General features: G+C 67.0%; 2 protein-coding genes across 2 annotated transcripts; one reads left to right on the top strand and one right to left on the bottom strand.

Annotated features, from left to right (window-relative positions):
* Positions 1–148: 148 nt before the first annotated feature.
* Positions 149–7,603, bottom strand: FCSK (fucose kinase). The gene is made up of 23 exons (XM_032195764.1): positions 7,522–7,603; positions 7,287–7,441; positions 6,472–6,522; positions 6,256–6,381; positions 6,033–6,105; positions 5,685–5,782; positions 5,439–5,519; positions 5,227–5,346; positions 5,000–5,141; positions 4,688–4,815; positions 4,488–4,589; positions 4,076–4,246; positions 3,935–4,002; positions 3,391–3,761; positions 3,051–3,261; positions 2,799–2,965; positions 2,494–2,721; positions 2,178–2,321; positions 1,983–2,102; positions 1,717–1,904; positions 1,508–1,607; positions 755–978; positions 149–614 (listed from the first exon to the last, which is right to left on the bottom strand). The coding sequence occupies exons 1-23, from the start codon at positions 7,601–7,603 to the stop codon at positions 498–500; spliced, it is 3,267 nt and encodes a 1,088-aa protein (XP_032051655.1). The 3' UTR covers positions 149–497.
* A 2,643-nt stretch (positions 7,604–10,246) lies between these two features.
* Positions 10,247–14,427, top strand: ST3GAL2 (ST3 beta-galactoside alpha-2,3-sialyltransferase 2). The gene is made up of 6 exons (XM_032195939.1): positions 10,247–10,614; positions 10,937–11,130; positions 11,235–11,414; positions 11,586–11,631; positions 11,723–11,842; positions 11,946–14,427. The coding sequence occupies exons 1-6, from the start codon at positions 10,279–10,281 to the stop codon at positions 12,117–12,119; spliced, it is 1,050 nt and encodes a 349-aa protein (XP_032051830.1). The 5' UTR covers positions 10,247–10,278; the 3' UTR covers positions 12,120–14,427.
* The last annotated feature ends 149 nt before the right edge of the window (positions 14,428–14,576 follow it).

Below are 14,576 nucleotides of genomic sequence, written 5' to 3'. Positions count from 1 at the left end.
AGGGAGAGGCTGGGGAGGGACAGAGGAGACCGAGCACAGTCTAGGAACGAGATTTTTTTATTTAAAAGAGCCTGCAGGGATCAGGAACTGCAGAAATAACCTCTGGGCTGGGGAGGGGGACGTGATTCCACACCCAGGGCTGGGGGGCCGGGCAGGAACACTCACCTTCCTCCTGCTGGAGGTTTCCTTCAGCGACTGCTAAAAGCAGGGGCAAACCCCCAACCCCAGCTGTGCCCCCAGCTTCTGCCCGCCCGGCTCAGCGCAGCTCCGTGAGCCTGGGGTTTTTCAGGCCCAGCAGCAGCACAAAAAGGCCACGTCGAACCCAGGGAGCCCCCGGGAGTCCTGCTGAGGAGCCTGGGGTCCGTGCTGCTCCCACGCGGGGTGCCCTGGGGCACTGCTGGCTCTGTCAGCCCCGTGGGGAGGGGACGGCCCCGAGGGGAACGTTCCTGGCTCCTCAGCCCCGCGTGTCCGTGATGAGCAGGGCAGAGCCGAGGCCCTCACACAGCCACGTCCTCTCCCGGAGGAGCGCTGCCGTCCAGCTCGCATCCCAAAACCTCCACCGAGATGCCCCCCGTGTCCACTTCGATGCTGTGGATGCTGAAATTACCCAGCCCCTGCCAAAAAAAAAAAAGAGCAAAAGAGGCTGGAGGAGAGCTAACACAAGGGGCTCACCCCCATCAGCAACCCACCCGCGCTGCTGAGCTTTGCAGCAACCCCCTCTAGCACTTTGGGGCCGGGAAGTCTTTTTTTTTACCTCAGTTTTGGCCAGAATTTGGTGCAGAGCCTCCTTCTGCCGCGGGGCTTTGGTGAGGACGTAGAGGAAGCCGCCGCCGCCAGCGCCGGCCAAGCACTGCCCGTGGACGTAGGGCCGGAGGGCGCCCATCATGCGCCCCACGGCCAGCGGCTCGCAGCCGGGGGCCATGCGCTTCTTCTGCTGCCAGTAGCGCTCCAGGCACGTGCCCAGGAGCTCCAGGTCACCTGTGGGAGGAAGCTCATGAAAATATGTCCAAAAAAATACCAAATTGGTCAATTTTTCGCCTTCTGGGGGAACAGAAACCTGGCCCTATCCCCAGTGAGCTGAGTTCTGCCATCTCTCTGCCTCTGCCCTCTGCCTCCAGAGCAGGGCACCCCAGCACAGTTCATTTTTAACCCTCCCCAGGGGAGAATTTACTTATTTTCACGTTCCCGCTTCCCTTCTGCTGCAGCCCAGCAGCCAACCACCAAATAAATCCACCTCAAGGCCAGGCCTGCCCCCAGGCCCAGCAGATGACTCAGGAAAACCAACCAGACACCACACGCCCCGCAGGGACACTTCTAGCCCTGCTTCCTCCACGTCTTAGCTGAAGTTTCGGGGCACTGCTTGTGACACGGGGGTGAGGACGTGAGGTTGCTGCAGCTCCCAGAGCCCGCACCACCCTAGCGTGTGCCCCCCAAGCCAGCAGGGACGCTCCTGGGGGCGTTTGTGTTGCTTAAAGGGGCCAGCCAGGCGCAGGGAAGGGGCTCCCACCTTGCCTCAAGGCCCGGGCACACTCCTCGGCGTTGCTCACCAGCGCGTGGGTGTTCTGCACGACGGAGGGCAGCCGGGCGTACCAGTTCCTCACCACGTCCTGCAGGAGAGGCCGGGCTCAGGGGAGGCTCGGGGGAGGCAGCGCCGCACCCGCAGCCTCGTGGCGGGGCAGGGTTGAGGCTGCCAAACCCGAGGGGAAGCAGAGTTACCTGGAGCAGGTTGCGAGCCAGGCGAGTTTTCCCCGTGTACACCAGCAGCAGGTGGTCGCTGAGGGTGCGGGCGAAGCCCTCGGGCACTGAGATCTCCTCCACCTCCACCCGCAGCGGCAGCCGAGCCTTCGACCTCCCGATTTTGATGCCAGGCACCAGCCCGCCCACCTGGTCCTGCCAACCTCCGCCTGCAGGACACAGGGGGGGGGCTCAGCCTCCTCCCGGCCCCCACCCCAAATTCTGGGGGCTCCCCCCGGTCCCTCTACCTGTGGTCAGCCTCTGCTCCAGGTGCAGCACGGCGTGGATGAGGGACTCGGTGCTCGCCGCCTTGCCGGCCGCCCGGTACAGCGAGGCCATCGCCGCGCCCGCCAGGATGCTGCTGGTGCCTGCGGGGAGGGGCAGGGTCAGGGCAGCGAGGGGGGAGGGGACACAAACGCCACCCCCCACCCTTGAGGACGTACCCAGGCCGGAGCCGTGGGGCAGCTTGGACCAGGTGTGCACCTCAAAGCCGCCCCCGAAGCTGCGCATCAGCTGGGCCCGCAGGGGTTCCTGCGAGGGGAACTGCACGATCTGGGTGCAAATGAAGGCAGCTTTCAGCAAGGCCCCTGGAAATAAATAAAATTAAAAAAAAAAAAAAGAGAGATTAAAGCTGGCACCAGCTCCATCACCCACATCACCCCCGACAGGAGAAGCTGTAGGAACAGAACGGGTCGCTCCCAGCAGCTTGGGGACACCAGGAGGACACCGAGTTGGGCACGCAGCCAGGTGCCACCTCACCTGGGGCGTGCGGCTGGCAGTAATCCCTCAAATCCTCCAGCTCCCGGCACACCAGCTCGGCCACCACCTCACCTCGTGGCACGCCGCCGAGGCTGAGGAGGCGCAGCTCCGGCTCGGGGATGCGCCGCACGCGGGCGCCGATGGGCCGGCAGCCGTCCACCAGCACCGCCACGTCCACCACGGCCCCCCCGTGCTCGTAGGTGATCGGGGGGGTGTCGCTCCAGCCCCCTGCCGAGGCACGCCGTCAGCCCCAGCTCCTTTTTTCCCCCCATCCCCTCTGCCCCATTCGGGCTGGAAACGCTTACCGGAGAGGTCGAGGCGGGCCGGGCACGCGGCCTGCACCCAGCACCCCACGGGCGGCAGCTCCGCCGGCTGCACGGTGACGAAGCGGCAGGAGGACATCACCGCCTGCCGGATGAGGATCTGCTCGGCCCCCTCGTAGTGCCGGGCCGCCCTCACCAGCAGGTCGGGCCTGCAGAAAAAGCGACCCTGAGCCCACCTCCGAGCCTGCTGACCCCCGGGGTGGGATGCCAGCCACGCGCCAGCCCCCGCCTCACCCGCTCATCCATTTCTGCCGCTCGGCTGCCAGCTCCTGCACGCCGCCGGCGACGTCCCCGCTCTCCAGGCGCCTGAAGGCCGAAGCCCAGCGGGTGTTGGCCGCGGGGCCGCTGCGCAAGCCCCCCTCGCCCTGTGCCAGGCAGCCCAGCACGTCGGCGATGCAGGCGAGCGCCCGGGCTGCGACACCTGCATCATCGGCCGTGGAGGCAACTGGAAAACAAAAGGAGGTTGTGTCACCCCAACCCAGTCCGATTCTGCAGCAAGCTGACCCCAGAAGAGAGGGATCTGCGCGGCTTGAACACCCCAGAGGCTCCTGCAGCGGGGCTGCCACGCGCTTACCCTCATCCAGCGTGCCCAGCACGGCCTCGTGGTAGCCCTCGTGGACGGCGCTGCGGATGAGGGGCAGGAGGCTGCCGTCCTGGCGCCCCAGCAGCACCCGGCGCACCTTGCGCTGGCCCTGCAGGAAGAAAAGGGCCCGGCGGGCGCCCAGCTCGGCCTCCTTGTCCAGGCAGGGCAGCAGCTCCTCCCAGGACATTCGCCAGGCCGCCCGCCAGCGTGCCAGCCGCCCGCCGGGCCCCGCCGTTGGGGCCAGCAGCCACAGCACGTCCTCCAGCCCCAGCGCCTCGGAGGCGTGCAGCACCGGGAAGAGCCGGGCGCTGAGCAGGCAGCGGCTGCTCGGCGGGGTCTGGGCGTCCCAAAGGTCCCCTTCCCTGGATGAGGGAGAGCCCATCAGCAGCGCCCCGAGGCTCGAGGGCAGCTTCCAGGTGGGGAGGAGGGGTTGAGGTGGCCACGATGCCTCCTGGTGTAGCCTTAGAGGTGTGGGGTGGCACTGGAAGCCCAGGGGAACCGGGTCCCTTGCTCTGTCGGAGCACGTGGCACTCACCGTATGCCCGTCCGATGGAAAAACTCAGCCCAGGGCACGTTGAGGTAGGTGGAAGCTTCAGCAGGGCTCTGGGGGGGACGCAGAGGGGTCGGTTACACCCCAGCCCCGCGGGGAATCCCGCCCCACCTCGCCCTCCCTCACCTGCCAGTCGTCGAGGCGGCCGCTGAGCGTGAAGACGCGGCAGGACAGGTCCCGCAGCCGGACGTGGTGGCCCTGGAGGACGACGTCGCGCAGGGGGCAGCCCTGCAGGGCTGGGGAGGAGCTCGCCGTGAGGCCCGAGAGGAGGCAGCCGGGGCCGATCTCCAGGGGACCCTGCGGAGGGAGCATCAGGATCATGAGAAGCCCCCCGAGCAGCCCCTGACCTCGGAAGGGGACAGGCACCCCAGAAAACATGCTGTGGGCAGCAAAAACCAGGGCTGGGGTCAGTCACCAAGCTCTGAGGGGATACAGACTGCAGAAATTCATGCCTCTAGGGTCCAAAAAAGGCAGCCAGAAGGGGCAGGGCGCCCCAAAACTCACAGCAGGTCCCCTCCGAGTCCCCCCGGCCACCTACCTGCAGGTGACAGTGCTGGATGGCGCTGCCGGCCGCCAGGCGCACGGCTCCCTCCAGCAGGCTGTTGGTGACCGAGGAGCCGTCCTCCAGGAGCCAGGGCTGCTGCAGGGGGACACGGGGACGCCAGGGGCTGGCCACGCAGCGAGGAGCAACACCCCAAAAAACGTGCCCGAGGGCGAAACGGGGCTGGAAGGACCTACGTCGGCCTGGGAGTGGGCTGTCTTGCAGAAGCGGAGGTGGCTGGCGGAGCCGGGCAGGAGCGTCAGGCTGCGGATGTGGTCGCTCGCCGACGCGGTCAGGTAGTCGTAGGACGCATCAGGGATGCAGGCTGCGGGGAGCCAGGAGAGCTGTCGGCATGCAGACCGCAAACGCAGGGCCAGGAGATGCTCCCGGCATCCCCAGCAGCCCTCCCTGCTCTCCTCCTCCCCAGAGAAAGGGCTGGTACCAGGCCCTGACCCCAAATTTCTCCCCACCCAGGGGTCCAGGCCACGTCCCCACGCAGCGCCGCTCACCCACGCTGAGGGGGAAGGCGCGGAGAGAGGCCCACAGCACGGAGCGGGCGCTCCTGGCGCTGGCGTCGCTGCCTCCCTTCACAAAGTCCTCCTCCGTCACCCCCCGCGCCATGCTCAGCACGATGTCGAAGAAGAGGGAGAGCTGGGGACACAAGGGACATCCCCGGGTACAGCCCCGCTGCAAGCACGGCACCCACGGGCGCCCCGTTGTCCCCGCGGGGTGTCACCTGGATGGGCGGCGCCCCCGAGTCCAGCCCCATGTAGGTGCAGGCGTCCAGGGGAGGGATGACGTGGGTGGCCAGGAGCTGCTCGGCGGCGTCCGAGGAGAAGAAAACCACCCCACAGACCTGCGGGGGCACAGCGGGGCCGAGGCCGTGCCGGCCCTGTCCCTCAGCGGGGCAGGGAGGTGGCACGAGGGGAGGTGACACGGGTGACATACCAGCGGGACGCTGCCATCGGGCCCTGCACACTGCCGGATCTGCGCCTCCGTGCCTTTGTAGATGATGTCGTGCACCAGCCCCTGGGAGAATGACAACCCCAAAAAGGATTTTGGGGCGCCCCACGCCACACAGATCCCGCAGGAACAAAGGGACAGAGACCCCACAGGGCAGGGGAAGGGAGCAGGGAAGCCCCCACCCCTCCGAGGAGGTTCCAGGGCAGTGATACCATTAGGACTGCTACCAACCTGCTCGTCAGCAAGGTACACCCCGTGGTTCCTGGCGTAGGCCTGGCTGCCGGGCACAGCGATCACTCGGACGCCCTGGAAGCCAGCCCAGTCGATGCCTGGGGACAGGGACATGAAGAAGTGCCTGCTGGTGGCACCTGGCCCCACACAGCCACCCAAAAACCAGCCACCGTGGCACCAGCACCCGGCCTCGGCCACACCAACCGCCCCTGAGCCCTTCTGGGTGCCACCCATGGGTGCGCTCTGAGCAGCGGGTGCCCAGCAGAGGCTGAAGCGGCCGCGTTGCTGCCACCCCGAGCCCACCCCGAGCCCAAGCGGGTGCTGGAGGCAGGGCTGGCACCCACCCACCTGGCGCTGAGGGCACGGTGAGGAGCATATCGGTGCTGCACACCCACAGGCCGGGCGGGGAGCCCACGCAGAGCTGCCAAGAGAAGAGCCGTGCGCTCGGGGGGGGCTCAGAATGTGGCTCAGCCCCCATGGGGGGCACCCAGCGCCCTTGTCACCCTGCTGGCGGCACCCAAAGGTGCCCCAGGCCCACGTTGGTGCCGGGGTGAGCCCGTCCCACACGCACCCGGTGCGTCAGGGTGTGCAGCAGGCTGTCCAGGTTGCACACCGGGGCCTCGGCCGGGGCGTCGGGGTCCTCTGCGGGGAGGCAGGTGAAGGCCCGGCCGCAGTCATCGAAGGAGAATTCGCGGCCCTGGAGGGGGAGATGGAGCAGGGGGCCGTCAGCCAGGGGTCAGAGGGTCCCAGGATGGGCAGGGGGCCCATCTGCAGCCCCACCCCTCACCATGTGCAGCACGAGGATCCGGGCATCCCTCAGGACATCGGAGGTCACCACCTGGGGGGCAGAGCAGGGAGCAGTCGGCAGCGGGGACCCCCAGGACCCCCCCCCCACACCCACCTCAGGACCTCCCCCAGTCCGGGACCCCCTTCCCCAATACCCACCCCCAGCACTCCCCCCTCAGGACCTCCCCCTCCCGTTACCCTCCCCACCTGCAACCCTCCCCTCTCCCAGGACACCCCCTGCATCCCTCTCTCCCCCAAAGCTTCCCCCTCCCTGTACCACCTCCTCCTCCCCCTGCCCCTCCCCACCTGGGCCCCCCACCCCATGCTCCTGTACCCCTCTCCCTGCCCACCCCCTCCCCCCCCAAACCTCCCGTTTCCCCCAGAGCCCCATCCTGGGACCCTCCCCCTTCAGTATCACCCCCCTAGGCCCTACCCCTGCCCCTCCCCACCTTGGACCCCCCCTGTCCCAGGCCTTTCCCCTCCCCTCAGGACCCCCCTCCCCAAGCCCTCCCTCTCCCCCTGCCCCTCCCCAAATGCCCCCCCTCTCTCCCTAGGACCCCCGCCGGGACCCTAAAACCCTCTCCCCCAGGGCACCCCACACCCCCAGGCCCTCCCCCTCCCCCCAGGCCCCTATCCCTTGCCCCTCACCCCCAGGACCCCCTCAGACCCTCCCTCTCCCCCTGCCCTTCCCCACACCCCCCCCCTCCCCCCAGAACCCCCTCCTCTCCCCCTCTGCCCCTCTCCCCCAGGGCACCCCTCACCCCCAGGCCCTCCCCCACCCCCCAGGCCCCTCCCCACGCCCCCCCCCCATCTCACCGTGCCCCCCGCCCTGGCACTCAGCCTCTCGGCAGCCGCCAGCAGGGCGTTGAGGGTGGCCCCGCCGCTACCCAGGCGGGCCCAGGGGTCCTCCAGCACCACCACCAGGGGGGGCTCCGGGCCCAGCGCCCCCCGGCGCCGCCTCAGCTCCAGCTCTGCCGGGCGAGCAGGGGGAGCTGAGGGCCGGCTCCCCGCCACCCCCCGGCGCTGAGGGAGCCCCGGCCCCGCCGCTTGCCTCGCCGCAGGGCCGGCACGGAGCCGCCTGGCCGGCAGGTCAGCACCACCGCGGCCCAGCCGCCCCCCGCCGCCGCCGCCATCGCCTCAGCTTCGCCTCAGGAGCCCCTTCCTCAGGCGGCGCCGCGGTGCCCGCTGGGAGTTGTAGTCCGCCGTGGCCCCGCCCTCCCGCGGCGCAGCGCTGGGGAGAGGCCGGCGCTGGACTACAGCTCCCAGCGTGCACCGCGCGGGGAGGGGGCTGCTTAAAGGCGCAGCGACCTCGCTCTGCGTCTGTGTGTGGTGGGGGGCGGTCAGGGATCAAAAATAAAGATTTTCGAGTATTTTGCCCCCAAAAAATAACTCACGCAGACCGTTCTGCCCCCAAAAACGCCCTAAAAACACACAGCACGGCGGCAGGGGGTGGCGGGGCCTGAGGGAAACATGGCCAGGGCTGCCCTGTGCCCGTGGGTGGGGGGCTCCGTGAGGCACCGGGGGGGTCCCTGAGGTCCCGGGGGGGGTCTGTGGGGTCCCGGGGGGGTCCCGGCGCCGCCCCGGTTCCTACAAGTCCCACAACCCCCCCGGACTACAGCTCCCAGCCTGCCGGGCCCACCCCCCGCACGGCTCGGCCCGGCCCCGCGGAGGGCGCGGCGACGGTGGGGGGGGGGGGCGGCGGCGGCGGGGCCCGGAGCGGAGCCAGGTGGGGCTGGGGCCGGGGGGGGGCCGGGGGGAGATCGGGGCGGGGGGACCCCATAAGTGGGGCTGGGGGGGGGGGAGGGGAAAAAAGGGGATGGGGGGAAACGGGGGGGGACGGGGGGGGGCGTGAGGGGTGGGGGGGAGAGCGCCCGGAGCCCCCCCGGGGTGGGCGAGGGGCTGGGGGGGGTCCTGGGGGTGCTTTGGGGGGTCCTGGGGGGGTCCCGGGGGGTGCTGGGGTTGTGGGGGGACGCAGGGGTATGGGGGGGTGAGCAGGGGGTGGTGTGAGTGCCCCTGGGGACAGCCGTGTCACCCGGGGGGGGCAGCGCCCACCCCCCTATGCACGCCCCCATAAGGTGTTTTTTGGGGTCGGGGCTCCCAAACTGCCCCCTCCGGGTGCCCCCCGTCCCCTGCCGGCACCCACGGTGCTGTTAATTAACGGGGGACGGGGCTCACGCGATGGCCCGCAATGGGGACGGGGGTGTCCGGACCTGGACACCCCCCCCCCAATTTTGGGGTGCCCAAATTGGGGCCGAGCAGCGAGGTCCCGACACATTTCCTCGTCCCGGTCCCCCGCCGATGGCACCTCTGCTCCCCGGCCCCGAGGCCAAACCGTGGCGGTGCCGGCCCCGTGCTCCCCATGGGTTTTCGGGGCAACGCAGCAGGTGCAGCACATGGGGGGCACAGCGGGACGTGGGGGCGAGGAGGTGCTGGGGGATGCTGGAGGGGCTGAGCCCCCGCTGCGAGCAGCTGCTGCATGCCCACGGGGTGCGGGTTGTGGCTTGGTGGGAGCCGAGCCTGCGGGACCCAACGCGGTGCCTTAGGACAGGACCCGGTCATACGTGACCTGGTGGCTCGGTGGGACCTGAGTTGATGGGATCTGACCTAATAGTCTGGTGGGACCTGATGCAGTGGTTCCCGACCCCATGGCTTGGTGGGACCTGACCTGGTCATACCCAGCTTAGTGGGATCTGAACTGGTGGGACCCGATGTGGGACCCGGTGGTTTGGTGGGACACATTGTGGTGGCACCCAACCCGGTGGTCCTATGGGCCCTGACATGGTGGGACCCCCCTGCTGGGACCCCGCACCCATGTCTGCAGGTGCTCAGTGCCCCCCCTTCCTCCTCTCCTGCCCTCGGCGGGGTCCTGGAGAGAAGCTCCGGCGGTGCCACCACCATCCCGCTCCCTGAACCCTGGCCAGGGTTCACCACATGGTGCTCGGTGCACTGTCGGTCCCAAACCCCGCTTCTCCCTTCCTCCTCCTGCGGCAAACATCGGGCACCGCTGTCACCCCGTCACGATGCGCTGGGCGACGTTCGCCAGGTGCCTGGGGCGGGTGGCACCCCTGGGTGCGCCGTGGCCGCGTTGCCGCCGTGCTCACCAAGGGCTGGTTGCTTCGGGCGTTAATTCTGCAGGAACGCCCTTGCAGGGTGCGTTCACCCCCAGCTGCGGGCAAGGAAATGCCCGCGGAGGGAGGATGCTCACCTGCTGCATTCCTTTCTCAGCCTGGGCAAATATTTGAGAGCGGGTTAATAATTCGGGCAGGGTGCCGCCGGCGCACAGCTGGCTCTGCAAAGCAATCGGCCGCGGTGCCGGGGCAATTCTTGCCCTTATCCCCACGAGGGCTTTGCGGGGAGCATCCCGGGTCCAACGTCCGTCCGTCCCTGTGCTCTCCGCTCCAGGCTGCTGTCCCCGAGGTGTCCCCAGCGCAGGGACGATGAGCGCTGCCGCAGCCCGGAGCCAGCTGGGGACGGGTCCCCGAGCCCGCAGAGCCACGGGGACGCGGAGCTACGGCTGAGCCCGGCGTGCCGAGCCGTGCCGCGCCGTGCCAGGCGGATGGAAAGCTGCACCCCGGCAGGTAGGGGTGCCCCAACCCACCCCATAGCAGCGCGAAGCCCTCCTGGCCACCCAAAGCCTCGCGGGCTGGGCTTTATGCCCCCACCCTACAGTGACCCACATCTCTGCACCCCACAGGGAGCCCCGCCGGCCGCCTGCCTCCACCCCGCGCCCGCCGGCCCCCTCCCGCGCCCGCCCCGCGCCCCAGCCCTATGCCAGGCGAGCGGCGCCCGCCGTGCCCACCCGCCCGCCATGAAGTGCTCGCTGCGCCTCTGCTTCCTCTCGACCGCCTTCCTCCTCGTCTTCGTCATGTCCGTGCTCTTCACCTACTCCCACCACAGCATCGCCTACCTGGACCCCGGCGGGCTGGGCGGCATCCACCGGGTGAAGCTGGTGCCCGGCTACGCCGGCGTGCGGCGGCTCGGCCACGGGGGGCTGTACCCGAGGGGCTGCGCCTGCCGACGCTGCCCCGAGGACGCCGCCGACGCCGCGGCCGCCTGGTTTGACAGCCGCTACGACGGCCGCGTCTCCCCGGTGTGGACCAAGGAGAACATGGAGCTGCCGCCGGACGTCCAGCGGTGGTGGATGGTGAGCGTCCCACCGGGTGCGGGGCCCCAGCGCTTTGGAAACTCCTCCGGGCAGTGCCTCAGCCCTGCCTGTATGGTCACCGAGTGGCTCCAACCTGGTTTAATTGCCACGTGGGGCAGGCCCGGCATTTTGGGCCTCATTTCCTCTATTTTTAACTTTTTTTTTTTTTTTAATCCTTTCCCCGCTTGCAGCTTCCCTCCCTTGCTCACCGCCCTGTTTTGCCCTCTACTCGGGATCCTGCAGCATCTCCGCCCCGAGCCCCCGTACTCGGAGCAGTGGGGAGGCGGCTGCCAGTGTCACCTCCCTCCCTGTCACCCCGCAGATGCTGCAGCCCCAGTTCAAGTCCCACAACACGCAGGAGGTGCTGAGCAAGCTCTTCCAGATCGTGCCGGGCGAGAACCCCTACCGCTGGCGCGACCCGCGCCACTGCCGGCGCTGCGCCGTGGTGGGCAACTCGGGCAACCTGCGCGGCTCCGGCTACGGGCCCGAGATCGACGGGCACGACTTCGTCATGAGGTGAGGGCTGGGATGAGAAAACACGGCCCGAAATTGGGACCCCCACGGCCAGGCTGGGGGCTCGCATGGCACCTCAGCACCCCAGCACCCGCCTCTGTCCCCAGGATGAACCAGGCGCCCACGGTGGGCTTCGAGGGGGACGTGGGCGGCCGGACCACGCACCACTTCATGTACCCCGAGAGTGCCAAGAACCTGCCCGCCAACGTCAGCTTCGTGCTGGTGCCCTTCAAGACCCTGGACCTGCTCTGGATCGCCAGCGCCCTCTCCACCGGCCAGATCAGGTTGTAAGTACCCGGCGGCACCGCCGTCATCCTCACTTGTGTCACCTGCAGAGGTGGCGTCGCCTCGGGGCCTTTCTGTCCCACGCTGGGAGTGGCGAATGATCGCTGCCGGGGCTCGCTGGGTTCCTCCATCCCATCTCCTCCATCCCCTCTGCTTTTCTTTTTTCCCCCCAGCACCTACGCGCCCGTGAAGCCTTTCCTGCGGGTGGACAAGGAAAAGGTAAGGACGGCCCCGCGCCTCTGCCCCCGGGGAGGGACAGACACGGCGTGCCGGGCTGCTCAGCCAGCATCCCTCCTCCCCTGGCTGCCAGGTGCAGATCTACAACCCTGCCTTCTTCAAGTACATCCACGACCGCTGGACGGAGCACCACGGGCGCTACCCCTCCACCGGCATGCTGGTGCTCTTCTTCGCCCTGCACGTCTGCGACGAGGTGGGTGGCGGTGGCACGGGGACACCCGCCAGGAGGTGGCTTATTTTTTTTTTTAATTATTATTATTTTATTCCATTTTTGGGTGCTGACTCCCGCCCCGCAGGTGAACGTCTTCGGGTTCGGCGCCGACAGCCGGGGCAACTGGCACCACTACTGGGAGAACAACCGCTACGCCGGCGAGTTCAGGAAGACCGGGGTGCACGACGCCGACTTCGAGGCGCACATCATCGACATGCTGGCCAAAACCAGCAGGATCGAGGTCTACCGGGGGAACTGAGGGCCGGACGGCAGCGCGTCCTCCAGCTCGCCCACGCCAAGGAGCGGGGCTCGGCGCCTGGCCGGCAGCGGGTGGCCCCGGCACCCGTGGGTGCTCGCCGGCAGCCCCCGGCCGGCAGCATGGCCCCAATGGAGCTGCCCCGGGCAGCGCTCGGTGCCTGTGCCCAATCAGGTTTTGAGCGAAAAAGGAGACTTTTTGTTGTTCTGGGGGTTTTTACTTAATATTATTGTTATTAAGGAACCCGTCTCAGCCGAGCGAGGATTTACAGACGCACTCAGCGCCCGGCTGGCGGGAGCGCCCGACTTGCATCTCTTTACAGTCAAACCAAATGCTGCTCTTTTTAAAATGAAAACAAACAAAAAGAAAACACACAACAACAAAAAAAAAACCTGAAGCCTGGCGACTTCGGGAAGCACCCGAGCCAAGGGTCAAGTGACAATCAGCCCCCGAGGGCGCAGTTGTGTCGTGCCACCGTGTCGGCGTCCGACGGCCACCTCCTCCGGCTCTGCCTGTCCCCGGGTGCGGAAGCCACCGCTGCTTTCGTCCTATAATTTGATTTTTTTTTCTCCCCCTTCGCTTGGCGACGTCCCTTTGCGGCTGCAATCCCGTGGCCCCCAGGAAGGGGAGGTCAGACTCTCGCGGTCCCGTTGCCGGAGCCTGCTGCGGCGATGCTGGCTCGGGGACGCCACCGTGCCAACCCCGCTGCGTCGGGGCCGGCGTCCTGGGTACTCTTTGCCCGAGGTTAAAGGTTAGGAGGAATTTGGGGTGGCCGCATGCAGCCGGCAGCTGAGAGACCTGCACAGCGGCAGCCTGGTCCCTCTGCAGCACCCACGTCCTGGTTACGGTGACACCGATGCGCAGCAGCAGGCGCGTGGCGAGGGATGGAGCGGGCTTTCCCTGCCCTTTCAGAACAGAAAAAGGGCAGGTGGGGGCTGGCTTCAGCAGGTGGACGAAGCGTGCTTTTTCTTTTGTTGTTCCCCCGTTTGCTGGCTCTGGTGAGAAGCTGGAAACCCAAAGGCTTTGCTCTGCTCACGCCGGCAGGCGAGGCGTGGGATTTTTGGGATGGGGATTTGCAGGTCCCCAGGGCTAGCCCCACGCTCCCTGCTGCCGGTGGCACAGGCAGGGGTGCAGCCTCCGGGTGGTGTAATTAAAACCACTTTTCTTTTGGGCAATCAAGCAGCTGGGGTTGGGACGTGCTGGAAAGCTCAAGCCCAAGGCAATCATGGAGCCGCTGGGCGACACCAGCCCCGCGCCTCCACCCGAGGGAGAGCAGGGAGCGCTCGGGGCTTGGGGTTTTTTCCTTTCACATCTGGCTTTTCTGTAGCAGCCCCTTACCTGTTTCTCTGCTTTGGATTGATTTATTTTTTTCCACGGGGTTTTCTCTTTTTTTTTTGATTTTTTGGAGGTTTCTCTCTGCAGTCGTGAAGTGCAAGGCTTGGGGCACCCGGGCTGGGCCCTTTCTCCTCTCTTCTGCCCACGGGGCTCCAATCCCAGTTTTTTTTTCTGGGCAGGTTTTGGTAGAAGCAGCCCCAGGACGCATCCTGCACCCTCCTGGGGCATTGCCTTGGTGTTTGGTCCGTTGATTTATTTTTTTTTAGGGGAAGAAAACCACAAAAATCACAAAACCACGAGCAACAACGAGTGCCTTGACCATCTCCTGTCGGCCGCGCCGGACCGAGCCCGCTGCCAACACCACCCTGTGAGATTGGGATGCTCCAGGGCTGACCCCGGGGCTTCCTCCTCTTTTCCTTCCCCTCCTGGGGGGCACGGGGCGGCCTCGGGGCACCTCCTGGGTGTGGGGCAGAGGCTGGGGAGGACGGATCCGGCGCGACGGGGCTGGACCAGCACCGCTCCCCGCTCCGGGCCAGACAATCACGGGGCGAGAGGATGCGCTGGGTCCCGAGCCCGCCGGCAGCACCGTGCCAGCATCCGACAGTTTTTCGGCTAACTTCCTTCCCCCCCACACACCTCCCTTTTTATTATTGTTATTATTATTATTATTATTGGTGTTGGTATTATTTAAAGCGTCCTGCCACGAGGACTCGCGACCACTCCACGCACGAGCATGCTGCACGCCCCGCGGGCGCTGCGCCTCCGAGCACCACTGTACTGTACATAGAGGAGACGTAGGCAGAGGCTACGGGCAGGGGGTGCCCGTTTTGGGGGCACAGAGGCAAAAAAAAGAGGTTTTGGGGGCCTCCATCACACGGTGCCCAAGCAGGAGAGGTGGCCCCGTGCCCTGCGCCACGGCCAGGGCGGTGCCCGTAGCTTCTGCCTACGCGGGTACTTCTGCACACAATTGTCTTAAACCAACTTTTTTTGGTTGTTTTTGTTTGTTTTTTTTTTAGTCAATAAAAATCATGCATCCAAAGCCCTCCGTGTTTCCCTCCTGTCCTCTCCTATAGCGTGCTCCTACAGAGAGAGGATGGATGAGAGATTTTCCATCTCCTGCTGGGA

The sequence above is a fragment of the Aythya fuligula genome, chromosome 12 (genome assembly GCF_009819795.1).
Source record: "Aythya fuligula isolate bAytFul2 chromosome 12, bAytFul2.pri, whole genome shotgun sequence".
In the NCBI taxonomy this organism is placed as follows: domain Eukaryota; kingdom Metazoa; phylum Chordata; class Aves; order Anseriformes; family Anatidae; genus Aythya; species Aythya fuligula.
Note: the sequence above shows the minus strand (reverse complement) of the source record. Positions and strands in the feature narration are given on the sequence as shown.